The 23,722-nt window shown below is 44.7% G+C and overlaps 1 protein-coding gene and 1 long non-coding RNA gene across 5 annotated transcripts in view; one reads left to right on the forward strand and one right to left on the reverse strand.

The window, feature by feature from the left end:
* The window catches only part of PTPN2 (protein tyrosine phosphatase, non-receptor type 2), a 77,275-nt gene extending 56,998 nt beyond the window's left edge, over window positions 1–20,277 (forward strand). For 2 of the 4 annotated variants that reach the window (XM_021096022.1, XM_021096020.1), the window contains 4 exons: window positions 3,304–3,513; window positions 4,955–5,107; window positions 9,313–9,494; window positions 11,163–12,235. In XM_021096022.1, coding sequence (XP_020951681.1) covers window positions 3,304–3,513; window positions 4,955–5,107; window positions 9,313–9,494; window positions 11,163–11,370 — 753 coding nt within the window. In that variant the 3' untranslated portion in view covers window positions 11,371–12,235. Of the gene's footprint in view, window positions 1–3,303; window positions 3,514–4,954; window positions 5,108–9,312; window positions 9,495–11,162; window positions 12,236–19,908 lie in introns of those variants that run through there. The other 2 variants (XM_021096023.1, XM_021096021.1) reach the window with 2 other exon arrangements.
* LOC110261158 lies at window positions 1,582–3,709 on the reverse strand. The gene is made up of 2 exons (XR_002344985.1): window positions 3,345–3,709; window positions 1,582–1,715 (listed from the first exon to the last, which is right to left on the reverse strand). It is a non-coding gene; the product is annotated as an uncharacterized LOC110261158 (long non-coding RNA).

The raw sequence follows: 23,722 nt of genomic DNA on the forward strand, positions 1-23,722 counted from the left end.
TGAACACACACTGATGCTAGCACTGGCCACGCCCTGGGGAGCTCAGCTTGTGGGGACCTCTAGCAGGCCTACCGGGTCGGCCCCTGGCGTGGTCAGCACTGTCTGGTGTCTGGTGGCTGCAACAGGGCGGTTGTCAGAGGAAGGGTTCGAACACCACCTGGGGTCTTAGGCCCCATTGAAGGCGAAGGTGACATTGAGTTAACAGTCTGCCTGTATGGGTGCTGGATGGCTGCCATTTGTGGTTTTCTAAAAGGAAGCTACAGTTTAGCCTTCTTAATTTGGAGTGTTTTAAACACCTTTTAATACAGTAAACTTAATTCCTTTCATCTTGTACAGTAAGATCGTATTTTTGGTGTACAGGTCTGAGTTTTGACAGTGCATTCGGTTGTGTCACCACCACCCCAATCAAGATAAAGAACAACTCTCCCCCGCCCCCCAGTTTTTCTGTGCTGCCTGTGCACAGTCTGTCTGACCTCCCCTTCCAGCTCCTGGCTACCACTGAGCTGGTTTCTATTCACATAATTGAGCTTTTCCCTGACTGTCCTATCAACAGAGTCATATGTGTACTTAGAATCTGGCAGCTTTGACTTAGCATACTTCATTTGGAATTTAAAAGGAGGTGTTTTGAACTTTAATAATCATGATGAGGAGTTCCTGCTCTGGCACAGTGTGATCTGCCTCGTCTTTAGAGGGCGCGGGTTCAATCCCTGGTCCAGTGCAGTGGGTTAAGGATCAGGCGTTGCAGCAGCTGTGGCTCGATTTGATCCCTGGCTTGGGAACTTCCATATGCTGCAGGGCGGCCAAAAAATAAATAAATAAAATAATAGTAGTCATAATGAGCATTTTAATTAGTAATAGGGAAATCTTCTAGTACTTCCAGTATAGTGAGAACCTGGGGATCACAGTGTATGTGGGATTATGAAAGCTAGATATTAAGAAAAATTGGTCAACTAGGAGTGTATAAGTTTTTAGAAATTTTGAACTCCTGCACTGTATTTTATCAGTGTTGTACTTAATATAACTGAGTCTTGGACTTAGGAGTCTTAATTTCTACTGAAAAGGGGGAAATTTAATTAATTGATTTTTTTTGTCTTTCTAGGGCCTCACCCACGGCATTTGGAGGTTCCCAGGCTAGGGGTCCAGTCAAAGCTATAGCCGGTGGCCGACACCCCAGCCACAGCAATGCCAGATCCTTAACCCACTGAGCGAGGCCGGGGATTGAACCTGCATCCTCATGGATGTTCGTTGGGTTCATTAACCGCTGAGCCACAATGGGAAATCCAGGAAATTTTATTTTTAAAAACTGAAAACTGGAGTTCCTATCATGGTGCAGTGGTTAACGAATCCAACTAGGAACCATGAGGTTGTGGGTTCGATCCCTGGACTGGCTCAGAGGGTTAAGGATCTGGCGTTGCCGTGAGCTGTGGTATAGATTGCAGACGCAGCTTGGATCCTGTGTTGCTGTGGCTCTGGCGTAGGCCGGGGGCTACAGCTCCAATTCGACCCCTAGCCTGGGAATCTCCATATGCCGAGGGAAGCGGCCCTAGAAAAGGCAAAAAAGACACACACACACAGAAAAAAAACCCTGAAAACTAACTTTAATTTTTACATTTGTATTGAAAGGTGGCTGGTACAGTAATAATCTGCAGCTGGTCACCATTGGAAAATCAGGGATTTTTTATGTTGCTTCTGTGGCCCCTTCTCCCAAAGCAGTCCTGTAATAAAAGTTGGAAAATTGTGCAAAGGCGTGTTAGTTACTGCTGTTTACAGAAGTGAAGAGTGTGAGGCAGAGAAGTGTTCCTGGGGGCAGAAGGCAGTTGGCAAAAGCTAAGGAGCATTTTCATAATGAGTTAGTCAGAAATAAAGGTCATTGGGAATATCCAGGAAGTGGTGGCGAGTGCCAGGCAGGCTTTAAGAGACAGGAAGCATTTAGCGTCTTGGTAAACCATTTCAGCACACTGGCAGGGCATGCAAACAGTTCTCGGATGGGAAATTATTACCACAATTATTACCAGGGGGAAAAACAGCAATTACAGCAGTTTCAACAAAAAATGGAAAGATTGTTTCTTTAATTCTGTGCCTGTGTAACAGAATCTAAAAGATAACTGGTATGAAGGGGACAATTACACCTTTAAAAACTCTGGAGTTCTTTAAAAAGAAACGAGTAAAGAATGCAAAATTATACTGGCAGAAAATTTCAAAAATAGAGACTCCATCCACTCATCATGATGTATGAATTAAAATACTGCACCATGTACAGACAGGTTCATGGAGGAATCCAGAGCTGCAGAGGCTATGGCACCAGTCCTGGTTCTGCCATTGCCCCATGTATGACCTTCGGTAAATTACTTAGCCCTTCGCTTCAGTTTTCTCATCTGGAAAGTGAATTTTAATGGGATTGTTGTACGAATTAATACCTAAAAAGCTTAGAAAATGCCATCAAAATAATAAGTGTTACAGGAGTTCCCATTGTGGCACAGCAGAATTGAATCCAGTTTGGAACCATGAGGTTGTAAGTTCGATCTCTGGCCTCCCGCGTGGGTTAAGGATCCAGCGTTGCTACGAGCTGTGGTGTGTAGGTCACAGACGTTCGTGGCTCGGATCTGGCGTGGCTGTGGCTGTGGCTGGCAGCTGTAGCTCTGATTCAGCCCCTAGCCTGGGAACCTCCATATGCCGTGGGTGTGGCCGTAAAAAGCAAAATGAAAAAGGAAAATCATGGTACAGAATATCCTTAAGGTTTCAAAGCATTACGCAAAACACATCTTTCCGCACTAGGTTTTTAAAAGAAAATCCTTAGTGCAGCAACATGGATGGAACTAGAAACTCTCATACTAAGTGAAGTAAGTCAGAAAGAGAAAGACAAATACCATATGATATCACTTATATCTAGAATCTAATATATGGCACAAACAAAGCTTTCCACAGAAAAGAAAATTATGGACTTGGAGAACAGACTCATGGTTGCCAAGGGGCTCCCCTTGGAGGGAGGGGAGGGATTGGAATGGACTAGGAATTTGGGGTCAATAGATGCAAACTATTGCCTTTGGAATGGATAAGCAATGGGATCCTGCTGTATAGCATCGGGAACTATGTCTAGTCACTTATGATGGAGCATGATAATGTGAGAAAAAGAATGTATATATGTATGTGTGACTGGGTCACCTTGCTCTACAGTAGAAAATTGACAGAAAACTACAAAAGAAATCATTAAAAAAAATAGAGGCACTAGGTCATCCAAAAAAAGAAAAAAAGAAAGAAGGAAAAACGTAGAACTAACATTTCCCCTTGATTTTCACTTTTTAGAGTGGTGAAACCAGAACAATATCTCACTTTCATTATACTACCTGGCCAGATTTCGGAGTCCCCGAATCACCAGCTTCATTTCTCAATTTCTTATTTAAAGTGCGAGAGTCTGGCTCCCTGGATCCTGAGCATGGGCCTGCGGTGATCCACTGTAGTGCCGGCATCGGGCGGTCAGGCACCTTTTCTCTGGTGGACACCTGTCTCGTCCTGGTAAGTGTTCTGGGCACCCGCCTCCGTCATTCATGCCTTTTACCGTTTCCGCTGGCAGCTGGCAGCGTCCTGACAGCGTCAGGATCCCAGAACTCTGTTTTTCAAACTTCTACCTTCTTTTAGAAGAGGCCGAAAATCTCATTCACGTCCTTTCTCCTCCGTCTTGCTTGTGGCTGATGGGGTTGTGTCTGCAGTGCTTCTAGCGCTCTCCAAGACTTTTTCCTGGTGGCTTTATGTTACGTAACTAAGAGGTCCTCCCCTGCCCCCCGTATTTGGCAAACATCAGCTGGTAGATAACATTGAATTCCTCTCATGCCCTAGTTTCCTTACTTAGAACTAAGGATAGTGGTGGTATTTTCCTTGCAGGGCTGTCGAGGATTAAATGAGTCGGTACACTTAGGACACGTCCTGCCTAAGCTCTCGGCACATGTCGTGTTAGTATCACCTAAGGTTCCTGTGTTGCCGGAAGCCCGCATTCAGGCCCATGCCACTCCTCCTCACCTGGGCAGGTGTCAGCATGTGTCCTGTATCACCTGGCTCTCTGCCTGATGTTGTATCTACTTCAGTCACAAGTGGATTGTTATCTTGAAGTGAACTTTTTTTTTTTTTTGTCTTTTCTAGGGCCACACCCTTGGCATATGGAGGTTCCCAGGCTATGGGTCTAATCAGAGCCGTAGCCGCCAGCCTACACCACAGCCACAGCCACAGCCACAGCAACTCGGGATCCAAGCCACGTCCGTGACCTACACCACAGCTCACAGCAACACCGGATCCTCAACCCACTGAGCAAGGCCAGGGCAGAACCCACAACCTCATGGTTCCTGGTCAGATTCGTTAACCTCTGAGCCACGACAGGCACTCCTGAAGTGAACTTTGACACGTTTAAGAACGCTGGTGTCTGTCCTGTTCATGGAAAATGTTAACACTGACGTAGGTATTTGCCTCTTCCCTGAGACGCAACTTCAGCTTCTCTCTTTGCTGGTTGGGGTGGGGGTGTGGTGGTTAGAGGCTGGTGCCTCGGCCCCCTGGTGTCATTGTGAGTCTGGCTCTGCCCGACTTTCAGCTCCACTACCCTCAGGAGGCTGCTGCACACAGACGTGAAGGCTGAAGGTGCTGAGCTAAAACCAAGCTGCTCCTCCCAAGATCTTTGTAAGAAAAAGAGCCTGAATCTTGATGTATTTATCCTTACGTTAAACCAGAACTGGTCATAAATCGTTCCTTTGACCAGCCAGTAGCCAGAGCGAGTGAGGTTACTGTGTCAGCATGGATCACCCCAGGACCAGAGTTGCTGCCTCTGCTGCTGGACCAGGAGGCCTGGGCACCCTGTGCCCACTTTCCCCTCCTCTGGCAGCGCCCCGCAGAATGCCGAGCAGTTTTCCCTTGTTGTTTCTTTTGCCTGGGCTCTTAGTGAAAGGCCTGAATAATTTTTCTTTTCTTGCAGATGGAAAAAGGAGATGATATTAACATTAAACAACTGTTGCTGAATATGAGACAGTACCGAATGGGGCTGATTCAGACACCAGATCAACTCAGATTTTCATATATGACTATAATAGAAGGAGCAAAATTTATAAAAGGAGATTCAAATATACAGGTAAACTTGTTCGGGGGAAAATAGTACCTGTGTATCAAGTAACTATACTCCATTTGAGCACCTGTCTTCTCCCTTCCTTCTGAAAAGCATGTTTACTTGACCGTGGTAAATCCAGCTGGCAATGCCAGATCCAAGCCATATCTGGGACCTACACCACAGCTCACTGCAACCCCAGACCCTCAGGGGATCAAACCCGTGTCCTCATGGATACTAGTCAGGTTTGCTACCCCCAAGCCACAGTGGGGACTCCCAGCTGGTCATCTTGAGATTCTAAAATGCATACTCACACCCATGTAACTCAGCCTCATGTTACATCCTGCCTATTACCCAGAAGAAAGCAAAGTTTTCGTGTAAGGAGTGTTTAAGTATTTAATCATCAATATGATCAGAAAACTTAGGTACTTTTGCCCCATTAAAAATTCGACCTGGGCTTATACAGAAATACTTAGTTTATGTAGTAGATATTTCATCTTTTATAACAACAAGCAAACAACTTGAGTACTTGTATCAGATGCAAAATTGATTGGTGGCTTTGTTTTCATAAAGATATTTTTATTGGAGTTCCCGTCGTGGCTCACTGGTTAATGAATCCGACTAGGAACCATGAGGTTGCGCGTTCAATCCCCGGCGTTGCCGTGAGATGTGGTGTAGGTTGTAGACGTGGCTCGGATCCTGAGTTGCTGTGGCTGTGGTGTAGGCTGGCAGCTACAGTTCCGATTGGACCCCTAGCCTGGGAACCTCCATATGCCATGGGTGCAGCCCTAAAAAGACAAAAAGACAAAATAAAATAAAAAATATCACCAAGGCGGCAGTGAAGGCCAGCAAGAAGTGAAGGGTGTCCTTCCCCCTGCTCTTTAGTTTCCTCAGCAGTCTCCATTCTATGTATTGACTGCATAATAAAACTGAAAAAAATAAATAAATTTAATGTTACAAAGATCAGAAGTTACTTTGTCTAGAATCCCCAAACTGCATGCATGAATTAACTGTCCTGTGCCCCCAGAAATATCTCATTTGATGTATAAGGATGTGATACTCAATTTATGCAAAGACTTTTCTTTCTCTCCATCTGCCTCCTCTTTGCCTCTAATTTTTGGGAAAACTCAGTATTTGTAAGAAGAAAGAAGGAAGATTTTCCAGTGTGAATTGATGGGGTGGGCGGGGCATTCCCTGCCTCAGCACACCCCAGGGTGCCGTCTCTGTGCCTCTGACCGTGAAAGCATTGTCCCCAGTTCTTTTTACTGAAGGGAGCATCTGTCCTCACCTGAGCTTTAATGTAGATTTATGTGAAGGGCATGGTGTTTTCATTCTTGATACTGTTTCATGTTAGTTTTCCCGTAAAGATTTCCGACATAGGTGGATATACAATCATTTAGAACCTGCAAGGACAAAGGAGAGCTGTTAATATTCACATCTGAAGTGATTGTGCCTGAAACCAGTAAGTACGTGTGTGATTATAGTCACCTATAGTGATTCACTGCACCAGTCCGCATGGCCTGGCGCTACCTGGGTGACTAGACATGATTGCTGGTTGTCTCTAATAATGACACCATTTACTTTCCATCCTTCTGGCACGAGGTGGCCATAAGCACGCAGTACAGGTGCTGGCGTTGCCACATCCTCATGAGTAGACAGACCCCTAAGATCGGTGATTGCAGGAAACCTCCCAGGGGGCGTAATTTGCCAAATCAAACTTGATGGTGTCAGATCTCCTGCTGCCAGGTTGACACCACTAATCAAGTAATAAGGAAATTATATACTTTCAGCAAATTACAGTGCGTTTCAGGTTTAGTTACATCACCCCCAGCTTTTTCAAGGGGCTTTTCTCCATGAGAAGAAGCTGGGGTGGTGTTCCCAGCTGCACTTGGTCTGTGGGAGTGGCTCCACGTGGGTGTGAGTCTGGGCACAGGGAGCCGCTCAGTTTGGAGCTGAGTGCAGTGTTGACTCCTACTTCACTAGGTGAATGGCGCCTCTTTGCCTGTGTCATGGGAAAGCAAAGTTTGCTGCCCCAAAACATGGCAAAACAGCATTGTCCTTTTCTTTTTTAATTTACTAGCCTTCAGTCTCTTTTTCTCCCCCCTCACGCTGTAGCCCCCTGCTGAGTCTTTTCTTATTGACAGATTCCGGATTTGTGCTTATTCTGGGAAGTGGTCCAGTAAGACTTGGTTTTTGGCATCAGCTTGTTTATTGACATTGTTGAGCCTTGTCCAAATATGAGCCCGGGTTGCTGTAACTAGACCTTTGTGAAGAATTGACCAGCATAGTTCTGGAGACAGTATCATTTTTATTTGGTACTTTTCTGAACTATCTGGTGTCTAAAATTGATGATGGCTTCAGAGGTACAGGTATTGTTGAGGGGCTCCAGCACAGCAGGCCCAGACTGTCTGGGTGCAAAATTCTGGCTCTGCTGCGCATTAGCCCATCGCATCTGTAAAGCGGGGGATAGGAGTAACAGTGGCAGCGCCTCCCCCGGGGGGGGGTCTCCTGAGGACCTAGAACCAGTACAGGTGGGCATGGGATATGCTCAGAGAGGAACCATTTCCCCACTAGCATTTTTTCCAATATAACAAATGCTGTTCGGACTGAGTGAAACAGCTTTGTCATGGGAAGGAAGAGAATTGACATGGTCCCCTCAGTGATGAGTCCTTCTCTCATATGTTTAGTTCTTTCTCTACTGTTGGCAGAACACTCTTCCTGGACTCAGCCCCTGCTCAGGAGCACTGGGCCCCCAGGAACCCAGGTCAGGGGCAGAGGTCATTCCCAGGTCAGCTTCCCTCCCGGCCTCCTCTCAGGCCAGGCTCTCCTCCGTGCTCTCCTTCTAGCCAAATTGTTCTCACTGTCCTCCAAATGTGACAGGTTACAGAGGTTTACATTCTCTGAGTCTTTTGTGAGTCAGCTACTGTAAAACAAAGAGATGCATTAATTACGCAATAGAAGAGCTATATTGGGAGAAGGTAGAATGTGGTAAAATGCCATCTTCAATTCCTCTGTTGTATAATGAGAGAAGTTAAAAACTAGTTTATTGGTGTATCAATGCATTTGCTGCAATTTACAAAATCTAAATATACAGGCATTATTCAAATTGTTCAAATATACAGGTGTAGCAGAGCATCTTGAGGGCATGAGTATTGTGTAAGTTCTAGGACAGTATAAGTTTTGAGGGGTTTGTCTCTGTTTAGAATCATTAATCCTCAGACAGTAAGTTAGAGACTTTATTCATTAGATCCAAGACTCCACGCTTTTCAGGATGGCAACTTTTAAGAGGGCCACCCCATCTGTGCCAAGTGGCCATTTTGTGCCAGCATAGGCACTCAGACTGCCACCTTGGCTCCTCTCTCTGTGGTGGGGAGAGGGCGGAAGTGCTCTACCCCTGCAGGACACCGAGGGCGCAGGGTCCCCATGCGGAGGCTACACTTGCCTCTGCCCTCTCCAGCCCGCGCTTTGTCACTGCCTGAATCTTCCAGGGCCCAGTTTATTCTGCCCACCACCGCCCCCGCTTGTCCCTAGGATGGGGGCAGTGAGGCCCAAGGAAGCTAGCGTTTGTCACCCATGCTGCTAGGCATAAATTGCAGCAGGTCCCGAGGTGGGTAACATTCCTCCTATGTCTATAGAAGGAAATAGAGCCTCATCTGGGTCTGGATCCTGCCTGCTCTGAAGTCCAGGCATGCTGAGCTGTCCCTTCACCTGGTGCTGGCCTCGCTGCCCGGGCCGCTGCTATAGCTGGTGGGGACAGATTGAGGTGTGCACGGACCTACATGCGAGCTCACCATTAGTTCTCCAGGAAACTGCACAGTGGCAACGGCAGGGAGACAGTGGTCATACTCAGGTGCCACCTTGGCCACTGCTTCTGAAGTGACCACTGCCTTTGGGCTTAGGAGGCCGGCAGAGTCAGGCTTTGGCTAAAAATCTCACTATGACCGGTGTTATAATGAGTTCTTGTATAGACTGTCTCAGGTTAAAATCCACTAAGCTTTATTAAGTTATATTCAACTCCATACTGGTGTGCTGCAATATTCCATGCTTTATTAAGTCTTCAACTTAAAAGAGACAAAGATAGAAAAAGGATGACAAAATGCCTTTTCCATTCATGTGTAACATCATAGGATTTTCTTAAGTTAAATATGGAATTTCAGTTCATAAATTTTTCTTAAAGAAAGCCAAAATTTTAGTGTTTGCCTTTATTTCTCATTTCTTTTTTTCCTATATAGAAACGATGGAAAGAGCTTTCTAAGGAAGACGTCTGTCCTGTTTTTGATCATTCACCAACCAAAATAATGACTGAAAAATACAATGGGAACAGGATAGGCCTAGAAGAAGAAAAACTGACAGGGGACAGGTGCACAGGGCTGTCCTCTAAAATGCAGGATGCTGTGGAGGACAACAGCGAGAGGTAAGGTGCTCCAGTAAGGTGTCAAAATATGAGACTCTTACTAGGTTCCCTGGACATAAGCGGATATAAATCCCTTGTGTACTGGATTAATTTACATTAATGCTTAAGGGCATCTAAGTAATATATGATGACATCATTCATCTCAAAGAGCTTCCAGTCCTAAGATGCCAATAATTACAGACAGAAACTCATTGGAAAATGATTTAATGCAATACTAATTGGATGTAAAAGTTAATACAATTAGGTGCTAATATGTATAGTGTGGTACAGAAAATAAATGGTGTGAATGCTTGCTGTTTGTGCAGTTACGTAGTGTTCATATTCTTAAAATGTGATGAATAATATGCCTTTATAAAATTATGAAATACTTAAATGAATGTTTCAGTTTTATTCCGTCATTGGAAGAAGAAAAACGTCTTTCAAGAAATTGACATAAGTTCCTGTTGTGACTCAGCAGTAATGAACCCACTACTGCTATGTCCACTATGAGGACATGAGTTCAATCCCTGGCCTCGCTGAGTGGGTTAGGGATCCAGTGTTGCCGTGAGCCTTGGTGTAGGTGGCAGATGTGGCTGGGATCACACGTTGCTCTGGCTGTGGTGTAGACTGACAGCTGTAGCTCCGACTTGACCCTTAGCCTGGGAACTTTCATGTGCCTCGGGGTGCGGCTGTAAAGAGAAATAGAAAAAAAAGAAAAAGGAAACATTTTGGCCAGGAAAAAAATTGACTCTGAATGTAGTAGACACTGAAAGATTTTTAATGATACTGTACCATCAGAGCTATGCTTTAGAATAGCTACTGTGGCAGGAAGGGAAACTAGTTAGGCTTTTGCTGAAATATAAGCAGTGAGTGAAAAGAGATGGGATTTGTGAGGGTTTTTTGGTAAGGGAAGGAACAGTGATTTACGTGTTGCCCTTGGCATTGTCCCAGGACTGTGGTCTTAGGAGTCAAGAGCTTCTGTTGGAATAGAACTCTGTATTGGGAAGGAAAATGGGAGCTGGAAAAGTGTGTGGACAGGAGTTCCCATCGTGGCTCAGTGGTTAACAAATCCAACTAGGAACCTTGAGGTTGCGGGTTCGATCCCTGGCCTTGCTCAGTGGGTTAACGATCCGGCATTGCCGTGAGCTGTGGTGTAGGTTGCAGACACGGCTTGGATCCCACGTTGCTGTGGCTCTGTTGTAGGCTGGCAGCTACAGCTCCGATTCGACCCCTAGCCTGGGAACCTCCATATGCCACAGGAATGGCCCAAGAAATGGCAAAAATACAAAAAAAAAAAAAAAAGAAAGAAAGAAAGAAAAGAAAAGAAAAAAAAAAGCATGTGGACAAACAGCAGTAGGTGCAATGGAATATTCATGGAAACATTAGGTCTAAGGGCCTTGGTGAAAAATCAAATACAAACTCTAAAGGGGCTCACATGCTGGGAGACCCTGTCTTCCTACCCCTGCTGGCTGGTTAGCAAAGAAACCAAGCTGGCACTGCGCTTCTTTTCATGTCCTGCTCCAAGTGTTTATTCACATAAAGTGTTAATAAAAAGTTGAGTTTATTAACGTAACTGCCGCTGGCCTCCAGCTGCCCCTCTGGGCCCTTGCATCTATGTGTTTGGGTAGAGAAGGCTGGGTGGATGCGTTTGAACCAGCCTCCCACTCACCTGTCCTGCTTGGTCCACAGTGCCCTGCGGAAGCGCATTCGAGAGGACAGGAGAGCCGGCACAGCTCAGAAGGTGCAGCAGATGAAGCAGAGGCTCAACGAGACCGAGCGAAAGAGGAAAAGGTGGTTATATTGGCAACCTATTCTCACTAAGATGGGGTTTGTGTCGGTCATTCTGGTTGGCGCTTTTGTTGGCTGGACACTGTTTTTTCAGCAAAATGTCCTATGAATAATTAATTTTGCCACAAGCTTCAGCACTGTTAGCTGACGGTGTTGCGTGAATCACAGGGGTCCGTCTGTGTGCAGACGGTGCGGAGGCTGGATGCCCACAAGAGGTGGTGGGTCCTGGACCCACTGCCCCAGATAAAGACTTGATGCTTATGCAGAACTGGCTCATTCTCAGCTCTATCTGTGTACGTTAAGCCTAATGTCCTTTATCACAAGGATTCGGTTTTGGAGGCTGTCTGGATTTTAACCTGCACTTGATAAAAGCAATAAATATTGTGCTCTTATCTACATTATTACTGGAAAGAAAATGACCTTTAAGTAACGTGTGTTATGTATAATGTACTATTGACATGGGCATCAACATTTTATATTCTTAACCATTTCAGGGTAAATATATTTTATAAGTACCTATTTAATCTTACTTTTGTAGTTAAATGTACTTTTTTAAAAGCTCAATTTGAAAATTCTGTTACCATAAAAAAATAAATTGTGTGTTGATTCAATTGTATTGGATAAGTTTTCCTAAAGAGAGGTTTGATATGAGCAGTTAGAACTCTGAATAAGCAGTTTTTACTATATATTTGCATTTCTTTTATGTTTTACAGTTTCCTAATTTTAAAAAGAAAAACAAACAAAATTTTTCTCTTTAAAAAAAATATCTTTGAAGGGTAATTCTCCTCACTGGCATAGTCAGGTAACAGTTGGTCAAGACTTTGTTAAAAAAAAACACAACAAAAAAACTGGTTTTGTAAACCCCATTATTAATACTGTTTATTTTTCATGAAAATTTCAATGTAATTACCCTAATTTATAATTGGGGTTATATCATGATGTAGGAAATAAAAATAAGGAGCAGCGTTTTCTTATCCATGTTTTCAGTTTACTAGACTGAACTTTTGAAGTAAAAAAATTTTTAAGTTCTTTCCACTTCAATAAATAGTATAATGATGTACAAACCTTACGCTGTCCCTTTAAATTCTTAATGGGTATTTTTTAAGCATTTTGTGTTCGAATTTAACTGCTCATTTGAGCGCTAGCTTTGTTCAGATCCTAACATTCCTTCCAGTGTTTAACTTGTTTTACTTAAACTTTAAATAGTTGTTATAAATTTTTTTATTGTTATTTCCCCAGTACAATTTTTTTTCTACTATACAGCATGGTGTCCCAGTTACAGTTGTTATAAATTTAATTGCTGAAATAATGAAATCACATTATTTCAGTAGTTTTTAAACTATGGGTTTCTCAGGGTGCAGACTCCCAAGAGGTGGAAGGAATTGCTCAAGCCCTCGGCCTTCCCTTCCCCCCAGACTGCCTCTGCTTTGTTTTACTCACTACGTGAGAATTCCTGAATTCAAGTTTGATTACTTTAAGGGGGCGGTTAACCGTTTGAAAACCGTTGGTATAAATAGTCATTTGGAGTTGATTTGAATAGCTTCCTCAAATGTGTTGAATCACACTGAAAGCATAGAAGCACGTAGGGGCTGTGTATTAAGTATAATTTGTGGACCGTGCACCTGTGCCCCAGCCCAGTAACCATTGTGTCCTGCAGCCTTTAAATGGAAGGAGGTGAAAGGGACGTTTGTGTGTCTGTCTGCATTACACCTATGTTCAGGAACCAGGACCCTTACATTTTAGGTCACTATTGGTTAAAAATATATATATTTTTTTTTCTGGAGTTCCTGTTATGGCTCAGTGGTAACGAAGCTGAGTAGTATCCATAGGGACTCAGGTTTGATCCCTGGCCCCGCTCTGTAGGTTAAGGATCTGGTGTTGCTGTGAGCTGTGGTGTAGGCTGGCAGATACAGCTCTGATTCGACCCCTAGCCTGGGAACTTCCATATGCCTCAGGTGTGGCCCTTAAAAAACAAACAAACAAACAAACAAAAAAAACCCACTTTTTTCCCTTGGTTTATCTTTGCTGAAATATAGTATATTACTCGGCAAGTCAAATACAGGTAGACCTGTTAAATTCCAGCTGCAGAGAGCCTTGCTTTCAGTGAAGGGTAAAGACTTTATGGGAGGCACACTGGCAGGATGCCCTCGTCCCTGCACAGGGAATGTGCTCTGTGGGACACTTTGCTTTTCCTGCTTTCTGTCCTTCTGGGAGGTGTCTCTGTTACCTGTATGTTAGATCCCACCAGTGCAGGGGCGCTTGTTGATAAACCTCTGCAAAGGCGAGTGGGCTTTCCTCCTGCAAGCAGATGCCTGGGGAGTGTGCTGAGCCTCCAGTCGGGAGGGGTCTAGTCAGCAGCCCTCATGGGTCTGCTCCCTTGGGAACCAGCATGTCTTTGGGTCTCCGTGGTATTTACCCCTTGGGGCAGATGCTGAAGATCACTTGTGCGCTTTGACTCTGATGAAGTGGTGGTATTTTGCTAATAAAAAAAAGCCAGAGGCCTTATTATTTTTAAGAAAGGATATTTGCATTAAATTCCTAGTCTGTGTGTGTTCACATCTGTTCCTTCCAACAAACTGATAGCAGCCTCTACTCAGGGATGCACCACTGCTTCTGTGCTCATTTCCACTTTCATCTACCAAGCGTTTTATCCCATTCACCTGCTGATTTTTATATCTAAAAATAAATTCTTATTTAGTTTACCCATGTATAATATAACATTAAAATAATGCCTTTTTCCTGAACTCTTTTTTTTTTTTTTCTTTGCTTTTGCTTTTTAGGGCCACGTCTGCAGTATACGGAGGTTCCCAGGCTGGGGTTGAATTGGAGCTGCAGCCAACAGCCTACGCCACAGCCACAGCAGCGCCAGATCTGAGCCACGTCTGCGACCTACACCACAGCCCACGAACACCGGATCCTTAACCCACTGAGCACAGCTAGGGATCGAACCCACGTGGATCCTAGTTGGGTTCGTTAGCCGCTGAGCCACAAAGGGAGCTCCTTTCCTGAACTCTTTTTTTTTTTTTTTTCTCCACTATTTCTTGGGCTGCTCCCTCCGCATATGGAGGTTCCCAGGCTAGGGGTCCAGTCAGAGCTGTAGCCGCCAGCCTACGCCAGAGCCACAGCAACGCGGGATCCGAGCCACGTCTGCGACCTACACCACAGCTCACGGCAACGCCGGATCGTTAACCCACTGAGCAAGGCCAGGGATCGAACCTGCAACCTCATGGTTCCTAGTTGGATTCGTTAACCACTGCGCCACGACGGGAACTCCTCCTTTCCTGAACTCTTAAGGGAATTAAAAAAAAAAAAAAAGTAATATAAGAGTACATAGAGAACTTTGAATAATAATAGTAGCCAGTTCTCATATTTAGAGGGGTTTTATACATTTCTCTGTCCTTTTCCTCTTCTATATTTTTGGTCCATTTCATTATGTATTAGTATTTCTACCAAGAAATGAACAAAAAAGACAAAGGAGGTAAACAACCTGATTTTTTTTTTTTAGTAGCTCTGCCTAACAGGTGTGCCAGAGGAAGGAGTTGTGACTTGTATGTTAATTTTACATACACTTGTGCATGTCCCCTTTCAAATAAATTAGAATTTAATGATTTGAATTTTAAAAATACGTACTGGTTAAAAAAACTGGTGCATGAGATAGAGCAGTCCTGCAGTTTGTCACAATTCCCTCTTGGTTTTCACTGCCATCGGAGGGGTGGTGCTTCCCCGCAGTGGTCATTCGCCCTGCCAGGCTCGGTGCTCTGCGCCTTCCACGGTTACCCTAGTGAGCCTCCCAGCAGGAGTGTGAGGCAGGTCAGACATTATTGAGCCATAACCAGCCTGAGGCTTGGCTTTCCTACCTTTGTCCATGCTGCTGTCATTGAAGAGTGTCAGGTATATGGTGCATCTAGAAAGATCATTCTCAAAAAAGGTTGTTTCCCTCTTAGAAAAACACTTCTGATTAGATTCTATATGAAAAGACAGAGATCAGAACCTGGCTATGTTAGAAGTCTTTTATTGGCTATTGTATACTGTTGTAAGGAATACATTTCCAAGGTGCCAGCCTCGTTACTGAACAGATTTTATTTATTTTATTTTATTTTTTTGCTTTTAGGGTCGCACCTATGGCATATGGAAGTTCTCAGGCTAGGGGTCGAATTGGAGCTGCAGCTGCCAGCCTACACCACAGCCACAGCTGCACCAGATCCGAGCTTCATCTATGACCTCATGTCAACGTTGGGTCCTTAACCCACTGAGAGAGGCCAGGGATCAAACCCTCATCCTCATGGGTACTGGTCGGGTTTATTACCACTGAGCTACCACGGGAATTCCACTGCACAGATTTTAAATTTGGTTTGCTTTGATGTTTGCTTTCAGACTCAAGCCTCATAGAGATCAGTTTGATGCAGGGTATTGTATGCCTAATGTCTACACATATCATCTGTTGCTCCCTATGTGCAGGAGTCACGCCTTCTGTGAGCTCCAACTTTGAGTCCTAGCAGGTCCAAGAGGGTGTGTCAGTGGCAGGTGTGGCGCAGGGGTGAGGGTCTGCCTGCTGGCAGGGTGTGGACAGCTGAGGCTGGGCTTGTGCTGCTTCCCCATCTGGAGCTTTGGCCCAGCAGGAATGATGTGCTCTGGGCTCCCATTTCCTTCCTTTCTCTCTCCCTTCCTCCCTCCCTCCCTTTTCTTATTCCCTCCCTCCCCGCTTTCTTGCCCACAGCATGCAGGAGTTCCTGGGCCAGGGATTGAACCTGAGACACAACAGTGACAATGCCTTAACCCACCAAGGCACCAGCAAACTCCCTGGGCACCCATCTCACTGCCATCTGTCTCTTTTATTACGTCAGAAAACCCTCACTTGGCATTGACTTATTACTTCGATGCTAGGGGCAGAACACCTTAAGAATAAATTTTTGAAAAATAGGAATTTAGTGTTTTTTCACGTAATAAAATGAAGCCCTGGAGTTCCCATCGTGGCTCACTGGTTAATGAATCCTACTAGGAACCATGAGGTTGCGGGTTTGATCCCTGGCCTTGCTCAGTGGGTTAAGGATCCGGCATTGCCGTGAGCTGTGGTGTAGGTTGTAGACGAGGCTCGGATCCCACATTGCTGTGGCTCTGGTGTAGGCCGTGGCTACAGCTCCGATTCGACACCTAGCCTGGGAACCTCCATATGCCACGGGAGTGGCCCAAGAAATGGCAATAAAAGACAAAAAAATAAAAATAAAAAATAATAAAAAATAAAATGAAGCCCTTTTGGCTTAAAATCCAGGTCTTGGTTGTTGCCTGGCTGACTTATTCTGGGCTTGACCTATTTCTTCCGCCTTTCCCCCAGTCCGCTGGTTTGGACCTGGTTGCATTTCCCTGCAGTAGTGGGCAGGTTACACACACCATATCCTGTTCTGTCGAGTGTGTAAGTGGTGTCATGGCGCCTGCCCTGCCCGGGAGCCCTCTGCACACTTAGTGGCTTCACTCTTGTGCCTGGCCCTAAGACAGCCCTTTTGTTGTTTGTCCAGATTGGGAATTTAAGCTTTTAACTTGGGAGTTTTAAGGTAGCCACTTTCTTGAGTAGTTTGTAAAGATGAAACTTCTAGGAGGATAGTGGGTTTGGCGATCTTCCCCTCGGCAGCAGGAATTTTCCTCAGTACCTGCTGTCTTCAGATGCTGCAAGAGCAGCGTTGAGCAGCTGTGCCCAGGGCTTTAGCTCAGCCTATTCAGAGAAATGTTGTCTCCCTTTGCTGCTGGGTCTCGAAGCTTCTGTGGGGAGGACTTTTTCAGCTGCTGTTGCTGAGCCTTTGCTCACGTTGTGTGCTATTCACTACGTCTCAGAGTGCTACCCCAAGTGACAGAGACTCATACCAGGGGCTTTACTTGGGTTGAGGGCTTGTATTTACCAGTAACAGCCTGACAGTGAAAAAGCCCTTGGACTCTCTGGCCATCTCTGTGGGTCCACTGAGAGAATGAAAAGTTGCATCATCTGAACTCTTCCTGCTTCATTAGGGTGGAATATGGAATGACAGGACTCAGTGATGGTACTACTTAGAGAGTCTACTTTAATAATGTCTGGTTTTCCACCATGTAGTATGTTTTGGGATGCTGTAAAGACAATTGCATGTGAATTTCTTTTCCTTACAGAAGCCTTTTTTGTTGGTGGTAGTCTTTTTTAGGGCTGCACCCAAGGCATATGGAAGTTCCCAGCCTAGGGGTCGAATCAGAGCTGCAGCTTCTAGCCTACGCCACAGCCACAGCAACACTGGATCCTTAACCCCATGAGTAAGGCCAGGGATTGAACCCACATCCTCATGGATACTAGTTGTGTTCATTACTGCTGAGCCACACAGGAACTCTGGGAAGCCATTTTTTAAAGAAAAGCATCTGGAGTTCCCCTCGTGGCTCAGCGGAAATGAATCTGACTAGCAAACAAACCTGAAGTTATTTTGAGTTTTGGTGAATTCAAGAGAGGGAAGCTGGAGTTCCTGTCGTGGTGCAGTGGAAACGAATCCGACTAGGAACGATGAAGTTGTGGGTTTGATCCCTGGTCTCGCTCAGTGGGTTAAGGATCCAGCGTTACCGTGAGCTGTGGTGTAGGTCGCAGACGAGGCTTGGATCTGGCGTTGCTGTGGCTCTGGCATAGGCCGGCAGCAACAGCTCCGATTCGACCCCTAGCCTGGGAACCTCCATATGCCATGGGTGCGGCCCTAAAAGGACAAAAGACAAAGGGAAACCGAGTAAGCTGATTTTGTCTGTGAGGCAGTGCCTTGCTTATCCCAGAACTGAGTGTTTGGTTCTCCCACTAAAACCCTAGTGTGATGTTTTGATGGCAGGAGCTCCTTGGGTGTGTTTGTAACCTCAGGTGGGAAGCTGGCCACTGGCAGGCTGGTTCAGTCATTGACCGTGTCTTTGTCACACTACTGGGGGAGACAGTGCCTGGCAGTTCTGCATCATGTTACCCTAGTTTCAGATGAGAAAATGGAGTCAGAAAATAAGTACCTTGCCCAAGATTGTACAGCTCATTCCTGCAAAGCTGTGGTTTAAACTCCTGTCTGACTGGATTCCCTGTAACTCATGCTTTCCCATTGTATCTCACCAAATCTGTTGTTATGTGATAGTTCAACCAGATATTTAAATAGAAAAGCATTAGACAGATAATTTTTCCTGTTAAAATCCAAAATTACCCTCTTTTTTTTCCCCTCCTTACTTTAAAAAAAAAATTTTATTTTGTGTTGGTGTATAGTCGCCTTGCCGTATTGTGTTGGTGTCAGATTACAGCAGAGTGAACCAGTTGGACATAGATGCACATCCATGCTTTCCCCTTGTAGGTTATTACAGAACATTGAGTGCAGCTCCCTGGGCTCTACAGCAGGGCCTTGCTGATTCTGTTTTTTAAGTGAAGCAAATCAAAGGTTTTCGCTCCAAAAGCTTTCGTGAAACAGTTTCAAGTAGCACAGGAGCAGAGCAGTAGTGGGGCATCAGAGCCTAAACAACACAAGCATTTCACTCTGACCAGTGGACTGGGTCCCTGCATTTTAACAAGCGGACTCTGCGTGCGAAACACATGCATGTTTGCCGTGATCAGAGTCCTTTCCTCACTCAGCCACTTAGGCCTGGGGTTCTTAGGTCCCCATCAGAAGCATCTGTGGTCATTTCTGTGACCACAGGCATCTCGCAGCAATGTTTCCTCGATGTCTTGATGTCTCTCTGTCAGTGTCAGAAGATCAGACACCAAGGAGCCTGGTCAGGAAGAAGCCCAGTACTTGGGGGTTTTGACTCAACGTTTGGATAAGTGTGGGGTGTGGTTTAAATCTCCTATTTATTTATAGCGTTTAGACCTGGGGGTTTGTCCTAGTAAGGGAAGTTCTTAAAGGGAAAGACCAGTTACCGTCTCAGAAGTTCAGCTGTTTGCAAATTCTGTGAAATAACATTAAAAGCTCAACTGCCCTTAATGTAGTCGTTTCATTCCTCTGTTGCTTGTTTAAACTCTCATTTATCTTTACTTTTTGGCCTAAAAATACAATAAACCTATCAATTACTTTATGTCTGTGTTTTCTTTTATACTGATAGTAACTTTAATCGTGTCACTTCAGTTATGTATTGCTATAATCATTAGCATTATCCTTCAGGACAGAAGGCATCTGCTCACGGTCCATGATTTAACGGTGTAAGCCAGCTTTATGTTCAGACATTACGTTCATGACACTTTTAGCAGTGTGATACAGTGGAGGTCCAATTGGATTAGGCTTTTGCATTGAATTCCAAAGTATTGGTAAGTCTAGCACATACCATGTAATCTTCCTAAACTGTTGTGGGTACATTTTTTTTAAACCTGTCTGTCTATGTATGGCACATGCAGGTCATTTCTTGAGTAATACAGGATGACCTAAAAAATTCATAGTTAGTAAATCTTGAAAAATTACGGTGCTTTCAAAAGTTACTCCGATTTAAAATGAGGCCACCAATTCTGCTTGAAAATCAGGCACGTAAGCAGTTTTACTGAGACACAGCAAAGCCCTCAGTGTGCTTGAGTGTGATGTGTTGGAATGTGTTGCCTTTTTGGTTCATTGTTAGTCCTTTTATGTTTGCGTGTATCTGTGTACGTCTGTGTGTTTGGTAACTATGAATTGAATAGATGACTTCTTATTTTATGTTTTAGGCCAAGATTGACAGACACCTAAATATTCATGACTTGAGAATATTCTGCAGCTATAAATTTTGAACCATTGATGTGCAAAGCAAGACCTGAAGCCCACTCCGGAAATTAAGTGAGGCTTGATAAGCCTGTAGATTGCCTCACACTTGTCTGTTTACAAAGTAAACCTTACATCCAGGGAACGAAGAGCACCACCAGCAGAAGACTTTGCAGAACCCTCTAATTTGATGCATTGTTAAATTTTTTTAATGCGTGTGTGAAATGTAGAAAGATGTAAAAGAAATAAATTAGAGAGACTACTTTGTATTGTACTGCCATTCCTACTGTATTTTTATACTTTTTGGCAGCATTAAATATTTTTATTAAATAGACTATATTGGTTTGTGTGCGTTATCTTAGGCCAGCTTTGCTCCACATAATGAATGTTTTCTTAAGGGTTTTCTCTCAAATTTGTATAACCAGCAATTGACATGTAAATTGAGGAGTTCCCGTCGCGTCACGGTGCAGTGGAAACGAATCCGACTAGGAACCACGAAGCCGCAGGTTTGATCTCTGGCCTTGCTCAGTGGGTTAGGGATCCGGCATTGCTGTGAGCTGTGGTGTGGGCTGCAGATGCGGCTTGGATCTGGCATAGCTGGGGCTGTGGCGTAGGATGGCAGCTACGGCTCTGATTAGACCCGCAGCCTGGGAACCTCTGTATGCCAGAGGTGCGGTCCTAAAAAGACAAGAAGGAAAAAAAAAAAATTGGAATTGGTTCAAAACATTGGTCCCTTGCTTTTTTAAGTTTTTTTTTAAGTTATTCCTCAATACTCTATCAGTGGAGGTTAAGTGAATGCAACCAAAGAAAAGTGATGCTATTTCTTTTGCTATTTGGAAAATTATCAATATGGATAATGGTATTAAATTAACTTTGAATAAGTACAGCAATTCAGTGCAGTTTTCAAGTCATGGTGTTATTCTTGTGTCGGATGCTGAGCCTCCCCCAAACCTTCCCTATTGTAGAAACCAGAGATTCTTCCCTGAATGGGGCTTTTAGCCTCTAAACCATCTACTTTCCCAACCAAGTCAAGGCTGTTGGTGACATTCTTGTCCAGAGATACCCAGGCCTCTGTATCATGTGTCACCTTAAGGTCTAACAGCTCACACTTTTGTGGGCGGGCGGGGTGGGGGGGTTGCCTCATCTGCAGCATGTGGAAGTTCCCAGGCCAGGGACTGAACCTGTACCACAGCAGCAACCTGAGCCACTGCAGAGAGACCACTGGGTCTTTAACCTGCTGCACCACAAGAGAATTCCCAACTCCTAATTGTTTTTGTTTGGACAACTGTGAGAGTTTTGTAACACTCTTCATTGAATACATCTATTTCATCTTTTAAAAATTTAATGATTTACGTTTTTCCTCTTTGCTTCATCATCAGGGGTTTGGGGTCTATTTTAGGAGTAATCACATGTTGGTAGTCCCTACCCAGCTTTCCTGAAGAGTGCCTGGGACAGTGGCACAGACAGTCCTCCATCGCGTCAACACGGCTTGAGAGAGCAGGCTGCCCACAGGGCCCTCTGTCCCTGACTTGCCAGCCCTCTTCCAGGGTGGTAGCTGACTTTCCCTCCAGATATCACCCCGAGGCTCCCCTTGGCTCATGCCACGGCCACGTCCCCTGGACACTCTCAGTGCTCTTGGACCTGCCCCCTGGCTGCTGCACCAGCGCCTCTGAAGCTTCTCAGAAGAGGAGAGGTTTGTCGAAGAGTCACTCCTTGGTCCCCTTCCTGCCACCCTGGCAACCTCTATTCCACTCTGACTCTGAAGTAGCCTATTCTAGGGACTTTATGTAAGAGGAATCACCCCGCATTGCCTCTCTGACCAGCTTGTTTTACTCAACATAATATTCTCAAGGCTCATCATGTTTTCTTCCTTTTTCTTTTATTTTTTTCTTTTTTTTTGCTTTTTAGGGCCACAGCTGTGGCACGTGGAAGTTCCCAGGCTAGGGGTCTAATCAGAGCTGTAGCTGCCAGCCTGCAGCACAGCCACAGCGGCACAGGGTCCCAGCCTCATCTTCGACCTACACCACAGCTCAGGCAACTCCGGCTCTTTAACCCACTGAGTAAGGCCAGGGATCAAACCTGCCTCTTCATGGATTCTAATCAGATTCGTTAACCACTGAGCCACGACAGGAACTTACCATGTTTTCCTAAGGCTGACATCCATTGTATGTGTAGACCAATTTTTTTTTTTTTAGATCTTTTTAGGGCCACACCAATGGCATATAGAAATTCCCAGGCAAGGGGTCGAATTGGAGCTGCAGCTGCTGGCCTACGCCACAGCCACAGCAACACCAGAGCTGAGCCACATCTTCAACTTATACCATAGCTCATGGCAATGACGGATCCCTGACCCACTGAGCAAGGCCAGGATCAAACCCATGTCCTTGTGGAAACTACTCAGTTTTGTTAGCGCTGAGCCAAACAAAACTGACAAGGGGAACTCCTAGACCACAATTTTAACCCCTTCATCTGTCAATGGACTTTATTTTTTTTCACATCTTGACTACTGTGAATAGTCCTGCAGTGAACATAGAAGTGCTCATATGCCTTTAGGATCCTGATTTCAGACCTTTTGGATAGATACCCAAAGTGGGACTGCTGGATTGTGTGCTAATTATGGTTTTTGGTTTTTTTGTTTTGTTTTTTGTCTTTTGAGGGCCACACCTGCAGCACATGGAGATTCCCAGCCTAGGGGTCGAATTGGAGCTGTAGCCACCAGCCTACGCCAGAGCCACAACAACGCCAGATCCGAGCTGCATCTGCAACCTAAACCACAGCTCACAGCAATGCCAGATCCTTAACCTACTGAGCATGGCCAGAGATCGAACCTGCAACCTCGTGGTTCCTAGTCGGATTCGTTTCCACCGCGCCACAACAGGAACTCCTAGTTGTGCTTTTAATTTCTTGAGGAGATCCATACTGTTTCTGTAGCAGCTGTACCATTTTGCATTCCCACCAAATCCAAAAAAAAGCTCCAATCTCACCACATCCATGTTGTCTTTTTTTTTTTTTTTTTTTTGGCCTTTACTTTTTTTATATATAATGATTTTTTTTCCATTATAGCTGTTTTGTAGTATTCTATCAATTTTATACAGTACAGCATGGTGGCCCAGTTACACATACATGTATACATTCTTTTTTCTCACATTGTCATGCTCCATCATAAGTGACTAGACATAGTTCCCAGTGCTATACAGCAGGATCTCAGTGCTAATCTATTCCTAAGGCAATAGTTTGCATCTATTAATCCCAAATTCCCAGTCTATCCCACTCCTTCCCCCTCCCCTTGGCAACCACAATTCTGTTTTCTAAGTCCATGAGTTTCTTTTCTGTGGAGAGTTTCATTTGTGCCATGTATTAGAGTCCAGATATAAGTGATATCATATGGTATTTGTCCTTCTTTTTCTGACTAACTTCACTCAGTATGAGAGTCTCTAGTTCCATCCATGTTGCTGTAAATGGCATTATTTTGTTTTTTATGGCTGAGTAGTACTCCATTGTGTATATATACACCACATTGTCTTAATTTAATCATGTCAATGGACGCTTGGGTTGTTTCCATGTCTGGGCTATTGTGAATAGTGCTGCAATGAACATGTGGGTGCATGTGTCTTTTTCAGGGAAAGTTTTGTCTGGATATAGGCCCAGGAGTGGGATTGCTGGGTCATGTGGTAGTTCTATGTATAGTTTTCTAAGGTACCTCCATACTGTTCTCCATAATGGTTGTACCAGCTTACATTCCCACCTACAGTGCAGGAGGGTTCCCTTTCCTCCACACCC

This window comes from Sus scrofa, chromosome 6, assembly GCF_000003025.6.
Source record: "Sus scrofa isolate TJ Tabasco breed Duroc chromosome 6, Sscrofa11.1, whole genome shotgun sequence".
In the NCBI taxonomy this organism is placed as follows: Eukaryota; Metazoa; Chordata; class Mammalia; order Artiodactyla; family Suidae; genus Sus; species Sus scrofa.